General features: G+C 62.0%; 4 protein-coding genes across 6 annotated transcripts in view; 2 read left to right on the top strand and 2 right to left on the bottom strand.

Annotated features, from left to right (window-relative positions):
- The window catches only part of ARHGEF11 (Rho guanine nucleotide exchange factor 11), a 29,574-nt gene extending 19,349 nt beyond the window's left edge, over window positions 1-10,225 (top strand). The window contains exons 24-38 of the mRNA XM_068174744.1: window positions 592-738; window positions 1,330-1,412; window positions 1,858-1,983; window positions 2,567-2,684; window positions 3,447-3,625; window positions 4,209-4,284; window positions 4,678-4,848; window positions 5,458-5,545; window positions 5,811-5,912; window positions 6,452-6,522; window positions 6,614-6,823; window positions 6,972-7,421; window positions 8,540-8,632; window positions 9,104-9,312; window positions 10,211-10,225. Of these exons, the coding sequence (XP_068030845.1) occupies window positions 592-738; window positions 1,330-1,412; window positions 1,858-1,983; window positions 2,567-2,684; window positions 3,447-3,625; window positions 4,209-4,284; window positions 4,678-4,848; window positions 5,458-5,545; window positions 5,811-5,912; window positions 6,452-6,522; window positions 6,614-6,823; window positions 6,972-7,421; window positions 8,540-8,632; window positions 9,104-9,312; window positions 10,211-10,225 (2,138 nt within the window). The remainder of the gene's footprint in view (window positions 1-591; window positions 739-1,329; window positions 1,413-1,857; window positions 1,984-2,566; window positions 2,685-3,446; window positions 3,626-4,208; window positions 4,285-4,677; window positions 4,849-5,457; window positions 5,546-5,810; window positions 5,913-6,451; window positions 6,523-6,613; window positions 6,824-6,971; window positions 7,422-8,539; window positions 8,633-9,103; window positions 9,313-10,210) is intronic.
- A 3,387-nt stretch (window positions 10,226-13,612) lies between these two features.
- Window positions 13,613-14,944, bottom strand: LYSMD1 (LysM domain containing 1). Its single transcript, XM_068174743.1, has 3 exons — window positions 14,712-14,944; window positions 14,135-14,499; window positions 13,613-13,762 (listed from the first exon to the last, which is right to left on the bottom strand). Exons 1-3 carry the CDS (start codon window positions 14,805-14,807, stop codon window positions 13,633-13,635), a joined length of 591 nt encoding a protein of 196 aa, XP_068030844.1. The 5' UTR covers window positions 14,808-14,944; the 3' UTR covers window positions 13,613-13,632.
- A 41-nt stretch (window positions 14,945-14,985) lies between these two features.
- Window positions 14,986-18,567, top strand: SCNM1 (sodium channel modifier 1). Of its 2 annotated transcripts, XM_068174908.1 has the most exons (8): window positions 14,986-15,181; window positions 15,602-15,672; window positions 15,745-15,833; window positions 16,843-16,922; window positions 17,255-17,337; window positions 17,746-17,876; window positions 17,960-18,095; window positions 18,310-18,490. In XM_068174908.1, exons 1-8 carry the CDS (start codon window positions 15,131-15,133, stop codon window positions 18,407-18,409), a joined length of 741 nt encoding a protein of 246 aa, XP_068031009.1. In that variant the 5' UTR covers window positions 14,986-15,130; the 3' UTR covers window positions 18,410-18,490. The 2 variants fall into 2 exon arrangements, with proteins under 2 accessions (XP_068031009.1, XP_068031008.1); XM_068174907.1 differs by lacking the exon at window positions 17,255-17,337 and having other exon boundaries at window positions 18,310-18,567.
- Window positions 18,481-23,445, bottom strand: part of TMOD4 (tropomodulin 4) — a 28,107-nt gene continuing 23,142 nt past the window's right edge. Inside the window, exons 1-10 of one of the 2 annotated variants that reach the window (XM_068174905.1) lie at window positions 22,599-22,754; window positions 22,028-22,162; window positions 21,804-21,960; window positions 21,118-21,240; window positions 20,042-20,131; window positions 19,713-19,843; window positions 19,454-19,561; window positions 19,153-19,296; window positions 18,757-18,901; window positions 18,481-18,571 (exon numbers count right to left, since the gene is read on the bottom strand). In XM_068174905.1, the coding sequence (XP_068031006.1) occupies window positions 18,549-18,571; window positions 18,757-18,901; window positions 19,153-19,296; window positions 19,454-19,561; window positions 19,713-19,843; window positions 20,042-20,131; window positions 21,118-21,240; window positions 21,804-21,960; window positions 22,028-22,150 (1,044 nt within the window). In that variant the 5' untranslated portion in view covers window positions 22,151-22,162; window positions 22,599-22,754 and the 3' untranslated portion in view covers window positions 18,481-18,548. Of the gene's footprint in view, window positions 18,572-18,756; window positions 18,902-19,152; window positions 19,297-19,453; window positions 19,562-19,712; window positions 19,844-20,041; window positions 20,132-21,117; window positions 21,241-21,803; window positions 21,961-22,027; window positions 22,169-22,598; window positions 22,755-23,445 lie in introns of those variants that run through there. The other variant, XM_068174906.1, reaches the window with a different exon arrangement.

Here is a 23,445-nt window from a genome sequence, read left to right as displayed (position 1 = left end):
TCCTGGGATTTGGGGTCTCATTCCCTGTTCCATGCTGGATTTGGGGTCTCACTCCCAGCCCTTTCCAGGATTTGGGGTCTCGTTCCCTGTTCCATGCGGGGTTTGGGGTCTCCTGGCATCTGGAGTTTCACTCCCAGCATTTGGGGTCTCATTCCAAGCCTTTTCCAGGATTTGGGGTCTCTCTCCTGGGATCTGGGATTGCACTCCCAGGATTTGGGGTCTCATTCCCGGTTTTTCCCGGGATTTGGGGCTGGTTCTGGGTGTCAGGTTCTGCTCCGTGGGCGGCTTTCGGAATCGCGTGTCCCTGCTGTCCCCAATGTCCCTGATGTCCCCGATGTCCCCAATGGTGTCCTCAGTGTCCCCAATGGTGTCCCTGCTGTCCCCGATGTCCCCAATGGTGTCCCCGATGTCCCCTGTGCTGTCCCCAGAGCTGTTTGTCACCGAGCTGTCCCACCTGCGGGTGCTGTCGCTGTGTCCCTGTGTCCCTGATGTCCCCAATATCCCCGATGTCCCCAATGGTGTCCCCAGTGATGTCCCCAATGTCCCCGATGTCCCCAATGGTGTCCCCGATGTCCCCTGTGCTGTCCCCAGAGCTGTTTGTCACCGAGCTGTCCCACCTGCGCATCCTGCGCGTCCTGGATTCGCTTTTCCTCCAGCGCCTGCGCCGGGAGCAGCTCCTGAGCCGGGAGGAGCTGGGGCTGCTCTTCCCCAACCTGCCCGACCTCATCGACGTGCACAGTGAGACCCAGACCCCGATCCCGAATTCCCGAGATCCCAGACCCCGATCCCGAATTCCCGAGATCCCAGACCCCAAAGCCTGAAATCCCCAAACCCCAAAGCCTGAAATCCCAAATCCCCACAATCCTGAAATCCTGAAATCCCAAACCCCAAAGCCTGAAATCCCAAATCCCCACAATCCTGAAATCCTGAAATCCCAAATCCCAAAGCCTGAAATCCCAAATTCCCAAATCCACATAATCCTGAAATCCCAAATTCCCAAATCCCCAAAATCCTGAAATCGTGAAATCCCCAAAATCACGAAATCCCAAATCCCCAAAATCCTCGAAATCTTGAAATTCCAAATCCCCAAATCCCCATAATCCTGAAATCCCAAATCCCTGAAATCCCGAATCCCGGAATCCCGAATCCCTGGAATGCTGAATCCCCCAAATCCCGAATCCCAGAATCCCGAATCCCCCAAATCCCAGAATCCCGACTGCCGGAATCCCAAATCCCCTGAATCCCGAATCCCCCAAATCCCAAATCCCCGGAACCCCGAAGCTCTGACCCCGCTGTTCCCCGTGCCCGATCCCGCTCTCCCGTTCCCAGGCTCCCTCTGGGAATCCATGCGGAAGCTCCGGGAGGAGCAGGGCCCTGTCATTGGCGGGATTGGAGACCTGATGCTGGCCCGGGTGAGCCCGGCCCCGGGATCCCCGGGAACCCCGGGAATCTCAGGGATGCCAGGAATCTTGGGAATCCCACAAATTTCAGGAATGCCGGGAGTGCTGGGAACTTTGGGAATACCGGGAATTTTGGGAATGCCGGGAATCCTGGGAATTTTGAGAATCCCGGGAGTGCTGGGAATTTTGGGAATACTGGGAATCCCAGGAATTTCAGGAATACCGGGAATGCTGGGAATTTTGTGAATGCCAGGAATTTTAGGAATGCCCGGAATTTTGGGCATGCCGGAAGTGCTAGGAATTTTGAGAATGCTGAGAGTGCTGGGAATCCCAGGAATTTTGGGAATGCTGAGAATCTTGGGAATCCCGGGACTTTCGGGAATGCTGGGAGTGCCGGGAACGCCGGGAATTTTGGGAGTTTGGGGAACGCCGGCAGTGACTCCAGTTGGGTTCCCAGTTCGAGGGCGCGGCCAAGGAGGAATTCCAGCGCGTGGCCGCCGCCTTCTGCTCCTCGCAGTCGATCGCGCTGGAGCTGATCCGCACCAAGCAGCGCAAGGAGAGCCGCTTCCAGCTCTTCATGCAGGTCCGGGATGGGATTGGGATGGGGATGGGGACGGGGATTTGGGATGGGGATGGGGATGGGGGATTGGGATTGGGGATTGGGGATTGGGATTTGGGATGGGGATTGGGATGGGGATTGGGGATTGGGGATTGGGGATTGGGATTTGGGATGTGGGAATTGGGATTTGGGGCTTCCAGCTCTTCATGCAGGTCCAGGATTGGGATTGGGATTGGGATTTGGGATGGGGATTGGGTATTGAGATTGGGATTGGGATTGGGATTTGGGGCTTCCAGCTCTTCATGCAGGTCTGGGGTCCCTGCCTGGGAATCCAGGATTGGGGATTTCAGGGGATTGGGATTTCAGGATTTTGGGCTCACTGAGGATTCCGGGATTTGGGGAACCAATGGGGCGAGGGACTCCGGGATTCTGGGAAGCAGAGGGGTCAGGAATTCCAGGGTTTCGGGGTTTGGGGAACGGGAGGGATCAGGAATTCCGGGGTTTCGGGGTTTGGGGAACGGGAGGGGTCAGGAATTCCGGGGTTTCAGGGTTTGGGGAGCGGGAGGGGTCAGGAATTCCGGGGTTTGGGAACGTCCCGCGCTCCCAGGAGGCCGAGAGCCAGCCGCAGTGCCGGCGGCTGCAGCTGAAGGACCTGCTGATCGCCGAGATGCAGCGCCTCACCAAGTACCCGCTGCTGCTGGAGAACGTCCTCAAGTGCACGCCGGGTAGGGCCCGCCGCTCCGGAACATTCCGTGGCCCCAGCCCGGATTCCCTCATCCCCTTCTCCCTGCCAATTCCCTGCTTGTCCCCGTAAATTCCACGTTTTTCCCTGGGTTTTCCCTATTTCCCCCCCCCATTTTTCTCCCCAGTTTTCCCCGGATCTTTCCTTGGATTTCGCCCCGTTTCTCCCTGGATTTCTCCCTGGACTTTTCCTGTTATCCCCTGGATTTTTCCCTGGATTCCCCCATTCCCATCAGGCTCCCTGGAACAGGAGAAGCTGCTCCGTGCCCAGGATCGGTGACACTGATCCTGTTATCCCGTAGTTTTGCCCCATTATCCCATGGATTTTCCCGGTTTTTCCCGGTTTTGCCAGCGGGCTCCCTGGAGCAGGAGAAGCTGCTGCGGGCCCAGGATCAGTGACATCGATCCCATTATCCCATGGATTTTCCCATTTTTCCCCCGCTGACATCAATCCCATTATCCCATGGATTTCCCCCGTTATCCCCTGGATTTTCCCGTTTTTCCCCCGCTGACATGGATCCCGTTATCCTGTGGTTTTTCCCCATTATCCCCTGGATTTCCCCCGTTATCCCGTGGATTTTCCCGGTTTTCCCGGTGTTCCCAGCGGGCTCCCCAGAGCAGGAGAAGCTGCTGTGGGTGCAGGATCAGTGACATGGATCCCGTTATTGTCCCGTGGTTTTTCCCCATTATCCCCTGGATTTCCCCCGTTATCCCGTGGATTTTCCCGGTTTTCCCGGTGTTCCCAGCGGGCTCCCCGGAGCAGGAGAAGCTGCTGCGGGCGCGGGAGCGCAGCCGGGCTGTGCTGCGCGCGGTGAACGAGGCCGTGCGCCGCGCCGAGAACCGGCAGCGCCTGCAGGAGCTGCAGCGGCGCCTGGACACCTCCGGGCTGGAGCGCAGCAGCAACCCCCTGGCGGCGGAATTCCGGGTAATCCCGAGCTCCCGGGACAGCCGGCCCTGCCCGGAGCCCCAGAGCTTTGGGGTCGGGATTGGGGAGCTGGGATTTGGGGTTTGGATTGGGGAGTGGGGATTGGGGATTGGGGATTGATTGGGATTGGGGAATTAAGATTGGGATTTGGGGTTTGGATTGGGGATTGGGGATTGGGGATTGGGGATTGGGGTTTTGGGATTGGGGAATTAGGATTGGGATTTGGGGTTTGGATTGGGGATTGGGGATTGGGGATTGGGGTTTTGGGATTGGGGAATTAGGATTGGGATTTGGGGTTTGGATTGGGGATTGGGGATTGGGGATTGAGGTTTTGGGATTGGGGAATTCGGATTGGGATTTGGGGTTTGGATTGGGGAGTGGGGGTTTGGGGGTTGGGATTTGGGGTTTGGATTGGGGATTGGGGGTTTGGGGATTGGGGATTGGGTTTGGGGTTTTGGGATTTGGGATTGGGGAATTGGGATTGGGATTTGGGGTTTGGATTGGAGATTGGGGATTGAGGATTTGGGGATTTGGGATTGGGGAACTGGGATTAGGATTGGGATTTGGGATTTTGGTCCCGCAGAACCTGGACCTGACCTCGCACCGGATGATCCACGAGGGACCCCTGGCCTGGAGAGTGGGCAAGGACAAGAGCGTGGGTACGGACTGGGATGGACTGGGACGGACTGGGATGGACTGGGATGGACTGGGACGGACTGGGATGGACTGGGAGGGACTGGGACGGACTGGGATGAACTGGGATGAGCTGGGAGGGACTGGGACGGACTGGGATGAAGTGGGAGGGACTGGGACGGACTGGGATGAACTGGGATGAGCTGGGAGGGACTGGGAGGGACTGGGAGGGACTGGCTTCCAAAAATCCCCAAAGAAATCCCCCAAGAACTGAAAAAAAAAATCGCCAAAAAATCCCCAGATACCCCCCCCTAAAAAAAAAAAAGAAAAAAAAGTCTCAAAACTCCCCAAAAACTGCCCAAAACTGCCCGAAACCGCGGAAATCGGCCGACGTGCCCCAACGGGCGCTGTGCCCGCAGAGCTGCACGTGCTGCTGCTGGAGGAGCTGCTGGTGCTGCTGCAGCGCCAGGACGAGCGCTGGCTGCTGCGCTGCCACAGCCGCGGCGGCCTGGGGACAGCGCCCGACACCAAGCAGAGCTTCAGCCCCGTGCTCAAGCTGAGCTCGCTGCTCGTGCGCTCCGTGGCCACAGGTGGGCAGGGAAACGTTCCGGGAATCCCGGGAACGGAGTGGGGGCAAAACGGGATTTTCGCGTGAGAAAGACACGGGTTTTCTGTGTTCAAAAATGGGCCTCTCTGGGGGAAACGGGGGTTCAGCCCCGTGCTCGAGCTGAGCTCGCTGCTCGTGCGCTCCGCGGCCGCGCAGGGAAACCCCGGAATTCCGGGAATCCCGGGAATGGAGTGGGGGTTTTGTGTTAAAAAACGGGGGTTTTGTGTGGAAAAATGGGGTTTTTTGGGGGGGAAATGGGGTTTTTGTGTGTAAAAAACGGGGGTTTTGTGTGAAAAAAAGGAGGTTTGTGTAAAAAAATGGGGTTTCTGTGTTTAAAAATGCGGCTTTTTGGGGGGGAAATGGGTTTTTCGTGTAAAAAAATTGGGAGTTTTGTGTAAAAAAATGGGTTTTCTCTGTTAAAAAATGGGCCTTTTTGGGGGAAATGGGGGTTCAGCCCCGTGCCCAAGCTGAGCTCGCTGCTCGTGTGCTCCGCGGCCGCAGGCGGGCAGAGAAACCCCGGAATTCCGGGAATTTTGGGAATTCTGGGGCTGGGAACGGGAGGAATTTTGGGAATTTTGTGTCCCCCCCCCAGACAAGCGCGCCCTGTTCATCATCTGCACCTCGGAGCTGGGACCCCAGATCTACGAGCTGGTGGCGCTGACGTCCTCGGAGAAGAACACGTGAGGGGAAATCCTGGAAAACCCCGGGAGGGGCTGGAAAATTCCCTGGGAAGGGCTGGAAAATTCCCTGGGGTCACAGAAATCCTTGGGAAGGGCTGGAAAAATCCCTGGGAAGGGCTGGAAAATTCCCTGGGGTCACAGAATTCTTGGGAAGGGCTGGAAAAGTCCCTGGGAAGGGCTGGAATTCCTCCCTGGGGGGACAGAAATCCTTGGGATGAGAGGGAGAATCCCTGGGAAGGGCTGGAATTCCCGGCGGGAATTGCAGGTGGATGCAGCTGCTGGAGCAGGCCGTGCAAGGGGCCACCAGGAGCCTCCCCGGGCCACCAAAACCGGAACAGAGCGAGGCCAGCGGGAACGGAGCCTCCGGGTGGGAACGGCGGCGGGAACAGCGGGAATGGGATGGTGGGAATGGTGGGAATGGTGGGATAATGGGAATGGTGGGAATGGTGGGACAATGGGAATGGTGGGAATGGGATAATGGGAATGGTGGGAATGATGGGGATGGTGGGAATGGTGGGATAATGGGAATGATGGGGTTGATGGGAATGATGGGGATGGTGGGAATGGTGGGAATGGTGGGACAATGGGAATGGTGGGAACGGGATAATGGGAATGGTGGGAATGATGGGATAATGGGAATGATGGGGTTGATGGGAATGGTGGGATAATGGGAATGGTGGGAGTGATGGGAGTGGGATAATGGGAATGCTGGGGATCAGATTGGGAATAATGGCAATGGGAATGGGGACGGGGTTGGCAGTGGTGGGATAACGGGATAATGGGAATGGGGTGGAGCTCAGGAGGTTCCTGGTGTCCCCAGAGGGGCCCTGGGACGGGGACTCGGGGCTGGCTGTCCCTGTCCCTGCCCCGGTGCCAGCCCTGTCCCGTTCCCGTTCCCGTTCCCAGGCTGCTGCTGCCGGACCCCGCCGTGTCCCCGGAGCTGGCCCGGGACACCGCGCCCGAGGATTGCTCCTCAGGTACTGCTGGGCCGGTGCCGGTGCCGGTGCCGGTGCCGGTGCCGGTGCCGGGTCCCTGCTGTGCCTGTGCCCACGTGTCCCTGTCCCACAGCTGGCAGTGACCCCGAGCCCTCGGGAAGGGCCCGACCCCCGCAGGAGCTGCTGGAGGAGCCGCGGGGGGCCGGGAACGGGGACCCCGACCTGGGGGACCCCAACCCCGTCCCGGGGATCCCTGACCCCATCCCGGGGGGTCCCGACCCCCTCCCGGGAATCCCTAAATCCCCGGGAAGCGCCGGAGTGGCCGAGGCAGCGCTGGAGGATGGTGAGAACTCAGAAAACCCCAAATCCCCAAATATCCTCTGTCTGTTCCCTGGGAAAGCCCCAAATCCCCCTTTTCCCTCCCTGGATTCCCCATCCTGGGACATTTTCCCCCGGAAAACCCCCAATCCCTTTTCCCACCCCAATCCCAGTGGAGACCCTGCGGCTCCTGATTGTCCGGAGGCTCCGGTCGGGCCGGGACCCCGACCCCGAGGACGCCGCCACCCCCACGCCCGCGGCAGCCGGTGCGGCCTCCGGCCATCCCGGCGTGTCCAGCTGGGAATTCCCCGTGTCCGGCCGGGAATTCCCAACGTCCAGCCAGGATTCGGCCACGTCCGGCCAGGATTCCGGGATGTCCAGCTGGGAATTCCCAACGTCCAGCCAGGATTCGGCCACGTCCAGCCGGGATTCCAGGATGTCCAGCTGGGAGTTCCCAATGTCCAGCCGGGAATTCCCGACGTCCGGCCAGGATTCGTCCACGTCCGGCCGGGACTTCCCAGTGTCCAGCCAGGATTCGGTGATGTCCGGCCGGGAATTCCCAAAGTCCAGCCAGGACGGGCCGGAGGGGCCAGAGCCCAACGGGATCCGCATCAACCGGAAAGGTAAAGGGGGATTTGGGGGGATTTGGGGCAGGAATTTGGGGGGATTTGGGGCAGGAATTTGGGAGGATTTGGGGTGGATTTGGGGCAGGAATTGGGGTGGATTTGGGGCAGGAATTTGGGGGGATTTGGGGCAGGAATTGGGGTGGATTTGGGGCAGGATTTGGGGGGATTTGGGGCAGGAATTTGGGGGGATTTGGGGCAGGAATTTGGGGGGATTTGGGGCAGGAATTTGGGGAGGATTTGGGGAGATTTTGGGTGGGATTTGTGGGGGAATCGATGGGAACTCCCTGCACCGCCTGATGGGATCCCTGCTGGGATTTGGGGTCTCTCTCATTCCCAGGATTTGGGGTCTCGTTCCCTGTCCCTCTCTGGGATTTGGGATTTTGTTCCCTGCTCCTTCCCGGATTTGGGGTCGCATTCCCTGCTCCTTTTTGGGATTTGGGGTCCCTGGGCGCTGATTTTGGGTTCCTGATTTCGGGTTCTGGGATTTGGTGCTGATTCTGGGGTGTTGATTTCGGGGTGTTCATTTGGGATTCTGATTTTGGGATTCTGATTTCGGGATTCTGATTTTGGGATTCTGATTTCGGGATTCTGGTTTTGGGTCTTGGTGCTGGGTGCCGATTTTGGGGCGCTGCTTTCGGGTGCTAATTTTGGCTCCCAGTTTTGGGTGCTGGGTGCTGATTTTGGGTGCTAATTAATTTCGGGTGCTAATTTGGGGTTCTGGGTGCTGATTAATTTGGGGTGCTGATTTTGGGGTGCTAATTAATTTCAGATTTTAATGAATTTTGGGCTCTAATTTGGGGTTCTGAACGCTAATTTTGGTATTTTGGGGTGCTTTTTTCGGTGCTGGGTGCTAATTAATTTGAGTAGCTAATTTTGGGTGCTAATTAATTTCAGGTGCTGATTTTGGGATGCTGGGTGCTAATTAGGAGCGCTAATTAACTTTGGGGTTCCCGGTGCAAATTAATTTTGGGTGCTAATTGGGGGTGCTAATGAACTAATCGAGGTGCTAATTAACTGACTGGGGTGCTAATTAACTAACTGGGGTGCTAATTACTGCATTCTGGTGGCGGGGCCGCTCCCCCCCTTCCCCTCCCCCCCCTTTTTTGGGGGCCCAGCCCAGGAGGAGGGGCCGGACGAGGCCACGCCCCTGCGCGGCTGCAGCCAATCAGAGCCCGAGCTGCGGGAAGGAGGCGGAGCCAGCGCTGAGGGTAACCGGCCCCTCCCCCACCCCCAAAACCCAAAAAGGGCCACCAAAAACACAAAAGGGCCACTAAAATCACAAAAAGGCCCCAAAACCCAAAAAGGGCCACCAAAAACACAAAAGGGCCACTAAAATCACAAACGGGCCCCAAAACCCAAAAAGGGCCACTAAAAACACAAAAAGGGCCACTAAAATCACAAACGGGCCCCAAAAACCCAGAAAGGGCCACCAAAAACACAAAAAGGGTCATCAAAATCACAAAAAGGGCCACCAAAACCCTGAAAAGGCCACCAACAATCTTCTGGGGCCACCAAATCCTCCCCTAGGGCCAGCAGAATATCCCCGGGGCCACCAAATCCCCTTTGGGGACACCAAAAGCTCCAGCAGGGCCACCAAGGGCCTTGTGGGGGCCACCAGGAGTCCCCGGGGCCACCGAGCCCCCCCGGTGGCCACTGAGGTCACCCTGTCCCCTCTGCAGGGAATCTGTTCTACCTGAGCCTCCCCACGGGCCCGCCCCGGCCGGGAGGGGACGCCGGGGACAGCCCTGGGGACAGCCGTGGGGACAGTCCCGGGGACAGCCGTGGGGACAGCCACGGGGACAGCCGTGGGGACATCGGGGACATCGGGGACACGGAGCTGATCCTGGGCACCCTGGAGGAGCTGCGGGGGAAACTGCTGAGCCTGCGGGTGAGACCACTGGGGACACTGGGGACACCAGTGGGGACACCAATGGGGACACCAATGGGGACACCGGTGGGGACACCAGTGGGGACACCAGTGGGGACACTGGGGACACCAATGGGAAACTGCTGAGCCTGCGGGTGAGACCACTGGGGACACCGGTGGGGACACCAATGGGGACATCAGTGGGGACACCAGTGGGGACAACAATGGGGACAACAATGGGGACATCAGTGGGGACAACAATGGGGACACCAATGGGAAACTGCTGAGCCTGCGGGTGAGACCACTGGGGACACCGGTGGGGACAACAATGGGGACATCAGTGGGGACACCAGTGGGGACACTGGGGACACCAGTGGGGACACCAATGGGGACACCAATGGGGACACCGGTGGGGACACCAATGGGGACACCGGTGGGGACACCGGTGGGGACACCAGTGGGGACACTGGGGACACCAATGGGAAACTGCTGAGCCTGCGGGTGAGACCACTGGGGACACCGGTGGGGACACCAGTGGGGACACCAATGGGGACACCAATGGGGACACCAGTGGGGACACCAGTGGGGACACTGGGGACACCAATGGGGACACCAGTGGGGACACTGGGGACACCAATGGGGACACTGGGGACACCAGTGGGGACATTGGGGACACCAGTGGGGACATTGGGAACACCACTGGGGACACCGGGGACACCAGTGGGGACACCAATGGGGACAACAATGGGGACACCAGTGGGGACACCAGTGGGGACACTGGGGACACCAATGGGGACACCAATGGGGACACCAGTGGGGACACTGGGGACATTAATGGGGACACCGGGAACACCAACGGGGACATTGGGGACACCGGGGACACCAGTGGGGACACCAGTGGGAAACTGCTGTGGCTCAGGGTGAGGGGACGTGAATGGGGACACGGAGGGGACACTCAGGTGTCCCAGGGGCTGGCCCAGCCCATCCCCAGCGCTGTCCCCGTGTCCCCAGCGCTGTCCCCAGCTGTCCCCTGTCCCCCCAGGCCCTGGAAGCCGCTCACCGGCAGCTGCTGCGCTCGCTGGGGGGGAGCGACGCCACCGTCCCCAACAACGTCCCCAACAGCATCCCCAACAGCATCCCCAGCAGCGTCCCCAACAACGTCCCCAGCAGCGTCCCCAACAGCGTCCCCAACAACGTCCCCAACAACGTCCCCAACAACGTCCCCAACAGCGTCCCCAACAGCGTCCCCAGCAGCGTCCCCAGCAGCGTCCCCAGCAGCGTCCCCAGCAGCGTCCCCAGTGTCCCCAGCACCGGCCCCGGGCGGGCCCCGCCGCCCCCCGGCCCCCGCAGCGCGCCCCAGGCCCCGCGGGGACACGGCGGCGCTGCCACCCACGGTGGCACCGGTGGCGCTGCCACCCAGGGCACAGGTGAGAGCCCGCCACACCCCCGGGGACAGCCTGGGTGGCGCCTGCGTGGCCCCTTCAGTGTCCCCTGCATGTCCCCGTCGCCCCAGCACCGTCATCCCCCGTTACTTCCACCATTCCCGCTATTCCCTGTTCATTCCCCATTTTCCCCATTATTTCCCCCATTAATTTTATCATTTTCCCCATTATTTCCCCCATTAATTTCCCATTTTCCCCATTATTTCCCCCATTAATTTCCCATTTTCCCCATTATTTCCCCCATTAATTTTCCCATTTTCCCCATTATTTCCCCCATTAATTTCCCATTTTCCCCATTATTTCCCCCATTAATTTTCTCATTTTCCCCATTATTTCCCCCATTAATTTCCCATTTTCCCCATTATTTCCCCCATTTTCCCATTTTCCCCATTATTTCCCCCATTAATTTTCTCATTTTCCCCATTATTTCCCCCATTAATTTTCTCATTTTCCCCATTATTTCCCCCATTAATTTTCCCATTTTCCCCCTGTTATTTCCCCCATTAATTTCCCATTTTCCCCATTATTTCCCCCATTAATTTCCCATTTTCCCCGTTATTTCCCCCATTTTCCCCCTTCTGTTCCAGGCTCCGATGCCCCCGCCCACCTTTAACCCGGGAGGGGGGGATGGGCTGGAATTTCCCTCCCCTCCCCCAAACCCCCGGAGGATTTTCCAGGGAATTCCGGCCGGGACTTCCCCCGCACAGCCGGACAGACGGACAAATGCACTTTGTTGGGAATTCCCCCTTTTCCCCCCAAAAAAAATCCTATAAATATGTACGTACGCCCCTCCCCCACGCTGTAAATACCCCCGGGTGTCCCCTCCCCACCCCGGTGACAATCGGGGGTGACACGGTGACAATCGGGGGGTGGCACCCCCAAAATCCCGGGATTTCCCCCCAAAAAGTCCGGGTTCTCCCCCCAAAGTCCCGGCTTTTCCCCAAATCCCGGGATTTCCCCCCAGAATCCCGGGGTTCCCGATATAAATATTATAAATAACAGAGCCCGGGGGGGGGCTGGAAGCTGGGAGGAATTCCGGATCCTGGAGTCGTTTTTTGTGGGATTTGGGGTTTTTAAATGGGATTTGGGTTTTTTTAAATGGGATTTGGGGTTTTTAAATGGGATTTGGGGTTTTTGTGGGATTTGGGTTTTTTTGTGGGATATGGGGGTTCTTTTTCCATGGGGGAGGGAGGATTTACTGTGAGTTTGGGAGGGGCCCCAAATCCTGGGCCGGGGTTTGGGATTTGATTTATGGGATTTGGGAATTTGGGATCCACATCCTCCGTGGCACAGGGAGGTTCCCAAATTCCTGCCCCTGCTGGGATTTGGGGTTTGGGGAGGGGGTCCTGGTGGTCCTGGAGATGGCAGGAATGGGATTTGGGATTTGGGATTGGGATTGGGTTTGGGGTTTGGGTTTGGGATTTGGGTGCTGGTGCGGTGTCCCCAGGGGCTGCCATGTCCCCAAATGCCCCTGGGGGGGTGACACTGTCCCCCGGGTGTCACACTGTCCCCAGAGGGGTGTGACCCTGTCCCCAGGGTGTGTGACACTGTCCCCAGGGTGTGACCCTGTCCCCAGGGTGTGTGACCCTGTCCCCCGGGTGTCACAGTGTCCCAGGGTGTGACACTATCCCCAGGGTGTGTGACCCTGTCCCCAGGGTGTGTGACCCTGTCCCCCGGGTGTCACAGTGTCCCCAGGGTGTCACAGTGTCCCCAGGGTGTGTGACCCTGTCCCCCGGGTGTCACGGTGTCCCCAGGGTGTCACAGCCCAGCCGGGTGACAATGCTCCGGTTTATTTACAAGCTGGCAGGGGGAGGTGGCACCGTCCCTGTCCCTGTCCCTGTCCCCAGTGGCTCCCAGTAGCCCCGGGAGCGGTCCCAAAGGGGGACAGGGAGGGGACACCAGGACACCTCCCCGAAGTCCCCGTGTCCCCACGGGGCCCTTGGCCGCGAGGAGCGGTGGCACCTCTGGTGGCACCTCCTGGGTCACATCCCTCGTGTCCCCAGTGTCCCACTGCAGTGTCCCACTGCAGTGTCCTCAGTGTCCTCGGTCTGTGTCCCCGCTGTCACGGAGTGAAGATCCCGAACTGCTGTCCCCAATGTCCCCAGTGTCCCCGCTGTCCCAGAGTGAAGATCCTGAACTGCTGTCCCCAGTGTCCCCAATGTCCCCAGTGTCCCCGCTGTCACAAGGTGCAGATCCCGTCCTGCTGTCCCCGCTGTCACAGGGTGAAGATCTCGTCCTGCTGTCCCCAGTGTCCCCAGTGTCCCCGCTGTCACAAGGTGAAGATCCCGTCCTGCTGTCCCCAGTGTCCCCGCTGTCACAAGGTGCAGATCCCGTCCTGCTGTCCCCAATGTCCCCGCTGTCACAAGGTGAAGATCTCGTCCTGCTGTCCCCAGTGTCCCCGCTGTCACAAGGTGCAGATCCCGTCCTGCTGTCCCCAGTGTCCCCGCTGTCACAAGGTGAAGATCTCGTCCTGCTGTCCCCGCTGTCCCCGCTGTCACAAGGTGCAGATCCCGTCCTGCTGTCCCCAGTGTCCCCAGTGTCCCCGCTGTCCCCGCTGTCACAAGGTGCAGATCCCGTCCTGCTGTCCCCAATGTCCCCGCTGTCACAAGGTGAAGATCTCGTCCTGCTGTCCCCAATGTCCCCGCTGTCACAAGGTGAAGATCTCGTCCTGCTGTCCCCAATGTCCCCGCTGTCACAAGGTGAAGATCTCGTCCTGCTGTCCCCAATGTCCCCGCTGTCACAGGGTGCAGATCCCGTCCTGCTGTCCCCAGTGTCCCCGCTGTCCCCGCTGTCACAAGGTGAAGATCTCGTCCTGCTGTCCCCAGTGTCCCCGCTGTCCCCGCTGTCACAAGGTGCAGATCCCGTCCTGCTGTCCCCAGTGTCCCCAATGTCCCCGCTGTCACAAGGTGAAGATCTCGTCCTCGGCGTCCCGGAGCGCGGCCGCCCGCGGGGTCCTGGTGAGGGGCCGGGGTCCGAGCCGGGCCCCGCGAGGGGATGCGGGCCCGGGGCCACCCGCGGCCGGCGCGGGGCTGCGGGGACAGCCGGTGACACCGGGGTGGCGCTGCCACCGCCCGGCCCAGCTGGGATCCCTCCCTCCTACCTCCATCCCGCCCCCATCTTCTCCGGTTCACCCCAGTTTCCCCCCAGTTCTTCCCAAATTTTTCCCCAAATTTTTCCCCAATTTTTACCCAAAATTATCCCAAATTTTCCCCCAATTTTACCCAATTTTCCCCCAATTTTTCCTCAAAATTTCCCCCAATTTCCTCCGAGTTTCATCCCAATTCCCCCCCAAATTTTTCCCTAATTTCCTCCCAGTTTCACCCCAATTTTTCCCCCCAGTTTTCCCCAAAATGTTCCCCAGTTTCCCCCCAGTTTCCCCCCACTTTCGCCCCCAGTTTTACCCGTTTCCTCCCCCGTTTTTCCCGATTTTGCCCGCGATGTTTCCCGGATTTCCCCCCAGTTCCCACCTGGCGCTCCGGCCCTGCAGCCGCTGCGCCGCCGCCTCCTTGGAGCGCCCGATCTCGGCGTCCAAGCGCCGCAGGAAATCCGAGGCCGAGAGATCCCGGCGGGAGGGCCCGGGCCGGTCCCCGGGGCTGTCCCCGGCCGTGTCCCCGGGGGAGTCCCCGGGAATGTCCCGTGCCGTGTCCCCGGGAATGTCCCCGGGGGTGTCCCCGGCCGTGTCCCGGTGTCCCGGGATGAGCAGCGTGCTTCTCAGGAAGATCGTGTCCGAGGAGTAGAGGCGGTTGGCGCGCTGGATCTGCTCCATCTGCGGGGTGGGACCGGGACCGGACCGGGACGGGACCGGGACCGGGGATGGAATGGGACCAGTATAGGAACAGCGATGGGCACAGGGATAAGGACACGAACCGGGCAGCCGAACCGAACCGCGCCAGGATGAGATGACCCCTGGGGACCCCCACGGCCTTCCCTGCCCCGGTGTCCCCCCGGTGTCCCCCCGGTGTCCCCCGGGCCGCTCACCGTCACCCCGTAGCGCAGCGCCAGCCCCGGCAGGGTGTCCCCGGGCTGCAGGCGGTGCTCCCGCGGGGCCGCCCCGGCTCCGCCGCTCCCCGCCATGGCCCGCCCGGGGGTCCCGGCCCGGGGCTCCCCCCCGGGGGTCCCGGCCCGGCCCCGCCGCTCACGGGGAGCGCTCGGCCCGGGCCCCGCCGAACCGGCGCGGCCTCACGGCCCCTTCTGGGAGTTGTAGTTCCGCCCGGGCCATCTCCGCCGCCATTTCCACGGAAGCTTCCCGCGCTCGAACTACAACTCCCATCGCGCCGCGCGGGCCGCGCTGAGCGCTCGCTGATTGGTAGTTCGCCCCGCCGGCTGTCCGCTGGGAAGCGCTACCCGGAAGCGGCGGTGGCGGTTGCCATGGCGACCGCGGCCTAGCGAGGACCGCCATGTCCTTTAAGCGCGACGAGAGCGACCCGGGGCCGCTCGGGGCGCTGCAGGTGGGGCCGGCACCCCCCGGGACCCCCGCGACCCCTCTCCGGGCACCCCTCGGGGACCCCCGGCACGGCCAAGCCCAGCCCCGGCCGCCCCTGCCACCCCCGGGTCACGCCCGGGCCGCGGCCTGAACCCCGCGGGTCCCCCGAGGCCTTCCCTGGGTCCCCCCTTGTCCCCTCGAGGTCCCCCAACCCTTCCCTCGGTCCCTTTGTGTCCCCTCTCGCTCCCCGGGGTGTCTCCAACCCTTTCCTGAACCCCCCGGGACCCCCAACCCTTCCTTGGGTCCCTTTGTGTCCCCTCAGTCCCCTCGAGGTGCCCCAGGTCCTTCCCCGGCCCCACTCTGTCCCCTCAGCGCTTCCCAGGGCTGTCCCCAGGGTGGGGACAGGGTGGGGACAGGGGTGACGCTCGGTGCCCCCTGTCCCCAGAGGCGCCGCGTGGCCGAGCTGCTGGCCAGTGCCATCCCCGAGGACGAGGCGCTGCTGCTGCGCGACGGCAGGTGAGGGTCCCCCGCTGTCCCCCGCTGCCCCTCGGTGTCCCCGCTGCCCCTCAGTGTCCCCGCTGTCCCCAGGCTGGCGTGCTCGCTGTGTCCCCAGCGGCCCGTGTGTGACACTCTGCAGACGCTGCTGCTGCACCGGGCGGGCAGGAAGCACCTGGACAGTGAGTGCGCGTGTCCCGTGTCACCTGCGCGGCCACCTGTGCTGTCCCCGTGTCACCTGTCCCTGTCCCGTCCCTGTCCCTGTCCCATACCTGTCCCATCCCTGTCCCTGCTGTCCCTCACGTGTCCCCGTCCCTGTCCCTGTCTCTATCCCATCCCCGTCCCTGTCCCCTCCTGTCCCTGTCCCATCCCTGTCCCTGTCCCTGTCCCCTCCCTGTCCCTGCTGTCCCTCACCTGTCCCCGTCCCTGTCCCTGTCCCTGTCCCCTCCTGTCCCCATCCCTGTCCCATCCCTGTCCCTGTCCCTGTCCCTGCTGTCCCTGCTGTCCCTCACCTGTCCCTGTCCCATCCCTGTCCCATCCCTGTCCCTGTTGTCCCTCACCTGTCCCTGTCCCATCCCTGTCCCATCCCTGTCCCTGTCCCTGTCCCTGTCCCCTCCTGTCCCTGCTGTCCCTCACCTGTCCCCATCCCATCCCTGTCCCTGTCCCATCCCTGTCCCATCCCTGTCCCTGCTGTCCCTCACCTGTCCCTGTCCCTGTCCCATCCCTGTCCCATCCCTGTCCCTGCTGTCCCTCACCTGTCCCTGTCCCTGTCCCTGTCCCCTCCTGTCCCCGTCCCTGTCCCATCCCTGTCCCTGTCCCCTCCTGTCCCTGCTGTCCCTCACCTGTCCCCATCCCATCCCTGTCCCTGTCCCATCCCTGTCCCATCCCTGTCCCTGCTGTCCCTCACCTGTCCCTGTCCCTCACCTGTCCCTGTCCCATCCCTGTCCCTGCTGTCCCTCACCTGTCCCTGTCCCCTTCTGTCCCCGTCCCTGTCCCCTCCCTGTCCCTGCTGTCCCTCACGTGTCCCCGTCCCCTCCCTGTCCCTGCTGTCCCTCACCTGTCCCTGTCTCTATCCCATCCCCATCCCTGTCCCCGTCCCTGTCCCCTCCCTGTCCCTGCTGTCCCTCACGTGTCCCTGTCCCCTCCCTGTCCCTGCTGTCCCTCACGTGTCCCCGTCCCTGTCCGTTCCAGACCTGCGCCGTTCCTTCGGGCGGCACCGCTGTCCCCAGGTGACCCCGCAGGAGGCCCCGGGCGTGGCCCCAGCGGTGCAGGTGGGTGTGGCACCAAATGGGCGTGGCCTCTATGGGTGCACCCCGGGAGGGTGTGGCCTCTGTGGGTGTGTCCCTGGGAGGGCGTGGTCTCTGCAGGTGTGGTTCAATGCGGGTGTGGCATCTATGGGTGTGGTCTCCATGGGGTGTGGCCCACTGGTGTCTCCCACGTGGGTGTGGCCTATGTGGGTGTTGTCCTGGGTGGGCGTGGTCTGTGTGGGTGTGGTTCTGTATGGGTGTGGCCATGTCCTAAGTGGGCGTGGCACGGCGGGATGTGATCCGTGTGGGTGTGGTCTTGCGTGGGCGTGGCCTCAGGTGGGCGTGGCCGTCCCTAGGCACCGCTGCTGGCCCGGACGCGTCGCCTGGCCCGGAGCGCGCTGCTGACATCGGCCCCGTACAGCGGCTGCTGCCGGAGAGCGTGAGGGACAGGGACGGGAAACGGGGAAAAACGGGGGGGAAATGGGGGAAAAACGGGGGGGAACGGGGGTAAAAACGGGGGAAAATGGGGAAAAATGGGGGGGAAACGGGGGGAAAAACAGGGAAATGGGGGGAAACGGGAAAAAAAGGGGGGAACGGGGGAAATGGGGAAAAAACTAGGAAAGATGGGGAAAATGGGGAAAGATGGGAAAGGAACTCAGGGATACCTGAGGAAAAACCCAGAAAAGGGACAGCAGGGAAAAGTTCTGGGATTCCAAGGAGGGGCTTGGGAAGGATGGGAAAAGCTCTGGGATTCCTGGGATAGGGATGAGGAGAATTGGGGGGAAACCCCAACATTTCAGGAAAGGGAATGTTTTGGAATTCACCCCCTCTCCCTTCTCCCTCCCAGGACAAAGGGCAGCAGCTTCCGGGCTGGGATCCCCGGGATGGTCCCGAAAAATTCCCAGACGCCGCCGGAGCCGTCCCGGAACCCCGGGAATTCCGGGAATTCCGAAACCCCCGGCCCGGCACACACAGAGGGTGAGACTCCGCCCATTCCGGGGGGTTTTCCCGGGAATTCCCCATTCCCAGAATTCCCAGCAGCCCCTTCCTCGCTCCCGCAGGCATTCCCAAGGACAGGAAACGGGGAAGGAAAGGAAATGCCCGGTTTTCCCAAGGGCCGGAAGGAAATTCCCGATGTTCCGAAGGGCCGAGCCCGGAGCGGCTGCGGATCCTGCGGCACCACCTGCACCTGCGCAGGTGGGTTGGGATCTGGGAATTCTGGGAAAAATCCCAAAAGTGTCCCCCAAAAAATCCCTACAGAAATTCCCCAAAACATCCCAAAAGAATTCCCAAAAAAATTCCCAAGAATCCAAAAACAACCCTCAAAAAATCCCCAAAACCTACCAAAAACATAAAAAAAAAATTCCCTAAATTCCCAAAAATCCCCCAACCCCCTTTCCCTGTGTCCCAGCCGGGGCTGGCTCCAGGATCCCGCTGGGAATTGGGTGAAGGACGGGAACGCCGAGTTCGACTCCGACGAGGAGGAGCCGCCACCACTGCCACCGGCCTGACGTCCCCGAGTGTCCCCAGGTGTCCCCAAATGTCCCCAGGTGTCCCCAGAGCCCCGGGAATAAAGTGGGAATTTTTTGGGACCATTTTTCCACTTTATTCCCAGCGGTTCCTGAGCTCGGGGCGGGCACGGGGGAATTTTTAGGATTTCTTCTGTTGGCGACCTGAGGGGAGAGAAGAGGGGGGTCAGGGGTGGGACCCCAAAGTCCTGCCCCGAGGGGACACCTGGGGACGCTCAGGGGCTCGTTCTGAGCTGGGGACAGCTCTGGGGGAGCCCTCCCTGGTGGAACGCCCTGGCAGTGACCCCAGGGTGGCCCTGGGGACGCCGGGGGACCCTGGGGACACTCACGGAGCTCGCTGTTGCGGGTGAGGGCAGCGGCGGCGCGCGCCCGCGGGCCCTGCTGGGTGAAGGTGTAGCCGAAGCGCAGCAGGGACGGGCACTGCTCCAGGGTGGCCGCCATGGCCATCTCCACCGTGTCCCCCAGGCGCTGGCACTGCGGGGACACGGGGGACACGCTCAGTGTCAGTGCGGGGACACGGGGGACACGCTCAGTGTCAGTGTCACACCCCGGTGTCCACCGTGTCCCCCAGGCGCCGGCACTGCGGGGACACGGGGGACACGCTCAGTGTCAGTGTCACACCCCGGTGTCCACCGTGTCCCCCAGGCGCCGGCGCTGTGGGATTGGAGACAGGTCACTGTCACCTCCCCTGCTGTCCCTGCTGTCCCCGCTGTCCCCGCTGTCACCTGGTTGTCCACGCGGATCTCGCTCAGTGTCCGGCAGTGGCCGATGGCCGCCAGCAGCCGCAGCATGCCCGCGCTGGTGATGAAGTTGGACTCGAGGTTGAGGCTCTGCAGGCTCTGGTTCTGCTCCAGCATCTCGGCCACCGCCTGGGGACACCACGGTGGCACCGTGGGGACACCACAGTGGCCCCAGAGTGACACCACAGTGGCACCACAGCGGCACTGTGGGGACACCGCCCTTGGTGTGCCGGGGATGGGTGGACAGGACCCGTGCGGGGACATTTGGGGCCACCGGGGGACTCACGTTGGCCACCAGGTCGTTGCTGCGCGTGGCCACCAGGCTGAGGCTGCGCACGTGGGTGTTGGTCTTGATGGCCTCGCAGATGGCCTCGAGCGTGGACACGGGGATGTCCTGGGGACAGTTGGGGACACGGCATCACCCAGGGGCTGGCACCTTGGGGACACGCTGGGGACAGGGACCAGCCTTGGGTGCCAGCTTCACCCAACTTCGGGGTTGCACAGGCCGCCCTGGGGACCGCCGGGGACGGTGCCAGCGGTGTCACCTTGATGTTGTTGAGGTTGACGTCCTGCAGCGCGGGGTCGTTGTCCTGCAGCCGCCGCAGCGTCTCGGCCACGTCCGTGGGGTTCGGGGGCTCGTCCGGCACCGGCCGGTACCGGTCCGGCTGCACCACGCCTGGGACAGTGTGGGGACAGTGTGGGGACATGGGGACAGCACTCAGGGACATGGGGACAGTGCTCAGGGACACAGGGACACACGAGTTTGGTCCCCAAATGCTGCCCCAACCACCCCGTGGAGGCTCTTGTCCCCCTGTCCCCGTGTCCCTTTGTCACTCCCTGTGGATGGCTCTGTCCCTGTCCCTTTGTCACTCACTGTTGATGCCCTCGGTGTTGCAGATGTTCCCGCTGCAGATGGCATCGTAGTACTGCTTGTTACTCATCAGCGTGTACATGCCCAGGATGGCTGCGGGGACACGGGGACATCAGGGTGACACCGGGGACAGCGGGGTGACAGGGGGACACGGGGGACACAGGACCCCGCTGTCCCCTCAGGGAGGTGGCACTGGCAGCTGCCTTAACCGAGGGGACACAGAGGGTGAGGGGGGACACGAGTGTGACACTGTGGGACAAAGTGTGTGACGCTCGGGTGTGGGACACTGGGGTGTGTGTGACACAGGGTCAGGGGTGTCAGGGATGTGTGTGACACTCGGGTGTGTGTGACAGTGACACGAGGACAGGTGTGCCATGCTGGCCTCGTGCTCGGTGTCCCCCCCGGGTGACATGTGACACCGTGTGACACGCGCAGCCCCTCGGGGACAGCGTTACCCTCGGCCAAGGCCCTTCCTGGTGCCGCTCCCGGCCCCGCGGGGATCCCGGCCTGCGCAGAGTCCGGCCTCGTTCCCATCCCATGGGAATCCCATGGGAATCCCATCCCAGCCCCATCCCGATCCCATGGAAATCCCATGGAAATCCAATCCCGATCCCATGGAAATCCCATCCGATCCCAATCCCATGGAAATCCCATGGCAATCCCATCCCAATCCCATGGAAATCCCATGGAAATCCCATCCCATCCTTTACAAATTCCACCCCCATTCTAACCCCATCCATGTCCCCATTCCCATTCCTGATCCCATTCCCGATCCCAATCCTGATCCCGATCACATCCCAATCCCGATCCCAATCCCGATCCCAATGCCAATCCCATTCCCGTCCCATTCCCATCCCATTCCCGTTACCATTCCATTCCTGTACCCAATCCCATCCCATTCCCGTTCCCATTCCATTCCTGTTCCCAATCCCATCTCATTCCCGTTCCCATTCCATTCCTGTACCCAATCCCATCCCATTCCCATTCCCATTCCCGATCCCATCCTGATCCCATTCCCATCCTATTCCCGATCCTGATCCCGATCCCATTCCCGTCCCGGTCCCGCCGTCCCCACCCACCGGCGATGTCGCACATCTCGGCCTCGGTGGCGTTGGCCAGCGCCTCCTCCAGCTCCGGCTCCAGCGTCACCTGCTCCTCCCGCGGCAGCGCCGGCCCCTCCGCCTTGGGGACAAACGGCTTCCCTGGGGACAGGGACAGGTCACGGGGAGCTCGGGGACACGGGGACACCGGCCATGGGGACAGGACAGGTCACGGGGAGCTCGGGGACACGGGGACACCGGCCATGGGGACAGGACAGGTCACGGGGAGCTCGGGGACACGGGGACACCGGCCATGGGGACAGGACAGGTCACGGGGAGCTCGGGGACACGGGGACAGACGGCTTCCCAGGGGACACGAGGACAGACAGCTTCAGGTGGCATCATCGGGGTGGCCTCATTGAGGCTGGCACTGCTGTCCCTGGGTTGTGACCATCCCGCAGCTGGCACTGCTGTCCCTGGGCGGTGACACTGCCAGGGCTGGTGGCCGTGCCCGGGGCTGGCACTGCTGTCCCTGGGCGGTGACACTGCCAGGGCTGGTGGCCGTGCCCGGGGCTGGCGGGGGCCCAGCTCGCCCAGGACACCCGAGCCGCTGGCGAGGCCGAGCTAAATATACCCGAGCCTGGGGGCCCGGTCCCCTCGGCGTCCCCAGACTGTCCCCAGCCCATCCCCGCGCCGTCCCCGCGCCGTCCCCGCTGTCCCCAGACCTTTTTTCTCGCCGGTGAAGGGCATGAGGTCCTGGCGCTCCTCGGCCTCCAGCGCCTGCCGCTCCAGGTGCTGCAGGAGCGCGTCCCGGTCCAGGGGCCCCGTGGGGCTCTTGTGGGTCTGGTCGCGCTGGCGCAGCCCCGCGGGCAGCAGCACGTTCTGGGGACAGCGACAGTCACCTCCTGCCGCCCGCGGGGCCCCGCGCGCCCCCCGGCCCCGCGCCCACCTCGGGGTCCATCTCGGCCAGCTCGGCGTCCAGCTGGGCCAGCTCCTCCGGGGACAGCTCCTGCAGGATCTTGTCCTCGTCGATGTCGCGGTACTTCTCCAGCTCCTGCCGGTACGGCGTCATGGCCGCGGGGACCTGGGGACAGCGGGGTGGCACCCGTGGGGACAGCGGGGTGGAACCACGGGGGACAGCAGGGAGCCACCCGTGGGGACCCCGTGGGACACGGGGGGACCCCTCCGTGCCACCCTCTGCGGCGACAGCGCTTGGGGACGCCGAGCGCACCCCAGAAGTGTCCCCAGAAGTGTCCCCAGCCTCTGTCACCTGCCAGGGTCACATCCCGCTCCGGCCCCGAGTCCCCAGATGTCGCGACCCCGCAATTGCCGCTCCGCGGGGTCCCCGGGGCGGGGGCGGGGGCGCACCTGCCCCGCCCCACCCCCGGCGGAGCGTGGGAATTCCTTGGGGAAGCGGCGCCGGGACCCCCAAACCCCCAAATTCCTGTGGGGGAGGGGAGGGGAGGGGGAGGTGACACCGCGCCCGCCGCGGGGACAGCGCGGGGACAGCGGGGCCGTACCTGGGGCCGATCCCAAGCGCCGGGGCTGGTCCCGCGGCCGATCCTAAAGCGGGGGGGGATCCCAAAGCCGATCCCAAAGGCCGGGGCTGGTCCCGGAGCCCCGGGGCCGATCCCAAAGCTGAGGGGCCGCGCGGGGCATGAGATCAGCGCTTTATTGGGGCCGGGAGGGGCGGATCCGTGTCCCGGCCCTTATCGGGAACGGGGGGCCCCGCCCCGGCCCCGCGGCGCCTCGCCGACCCCAAAAACCGCCAGCGGCACAGGGGAGAGAGGATCGCCCCCCAGTCCTGTAAATCCCACAACGCTCCGACCCCAAAAACGGCCGGGAGAAAAGGGGGACACGGATCCTTCCCAAATCCCACAGACCCTACAAAGCTCAAGGAGGGTTTGGCCCCACAAGCCCGAATTCGGGGTTTGGGGGAGCTGGGAATGAATTTTGTAGGGTCTTCTGGAAAAGAGAACCCCATAAACTTTATTTTAGGCTTCTCTGGAGAAAGGAATCCCCTATTACGGTAGCATCTTATGGAAAATAATGGTTTCATGAACCTTGTTTATTGTAGGATTTCTTGGAAAAAGGGCTCCCACCCCTTATTTTTTGTAGCATTTCCTACAAAAAGGAGCTCTCACTCCGTATTTTTTGTAGGATTTCTGGGAAAGGGTTCTGCAAACCACTTTATTTATTGTAGGTTCTCCTGAAGAAAGGTGCTCCCACCCAAATTTTTGTAGGAACTCCTGGAAAAAGGGGCTCCCGCCCCATATTTTTGTAGGATCTCCCACCACCCCACACAAACCAACCCCCAAGTCGACTTTATTCCCTCCTCCAACAGTCCTGGTGAGCCGTGACCCCAAA

This window comes from Anomalospiza imberbis, chromosome 29 (assembly GCF_031753505.1).
Source record: "Anomalospiza imberbis isolate Cuckoo-Finch-1a 21T00152 chromosome 29, ASM3175350v1, whole genome shotgun sequence".
In the NCBI taxonomy this organism is placed as follows: Eukaryota; Metazoa; Chordata; class Aves; order Passeriformes; family Viduidae; genus Anomalospiza; species Anomalospiza imberbis.
This window is presented reverse-complemented; position numbering and strand designations above follow the sequence as displayed.

What these genes read in the sequence shown, in the direction of transcription:
- LYSMD1 (XM_068174743.1), bottom strand. Translation starts at nt 14,807, where the DNA reads ATGGCGGGGAGCGGCGGAGCCGGGGCGGCCCCGCGGGAGCACCGCCTG. An exon ending in CGCTGCGCTACGGGGTGACG is followed by an intron (nt 14,500 to 14,711) that starts GTGAGCGGCCCG and finishes CCCACCCCGCAG; the next exon opens with ATGGAGCAGATCCAGCGCGC. An exon ending in AAAAACGGGGGAGGAAACGG is followed by an intron (nt 13,763 to 14,134) that starts GTAAAACTGGGG and finishes CTGTCCCCGCAG; the next exon opens with CCCCGCGCCGGCCGCGGGTG.
- SCNM1 (XM_068174907.1), top strand. Translation starts at nt 15,131, where the DNA reads ATGTCCTTTAAGCGCGACGAGAGCGACCCGGGGCCGCTCGGGGCGCTG. An exon ending in GGCCGCTCGGGGCGCTGCAG is followed by an intron (nt 15,182 to 15,601) that starts GTGGGGCCGGCA and finishes CCCTGTCCCCAG; the next exon opens with AGGCGCCGCGTGGCCGAGCT. An exon ending in GGGCAGGAAGCACCTGGACA is followed by an intron (nt 15,834 to 16,842) that starts GTGAGTGCGCGT and finishes TGTCCGTTCCAG; the next exon opens with ACCTGCGCCGTTCCTTCGGG.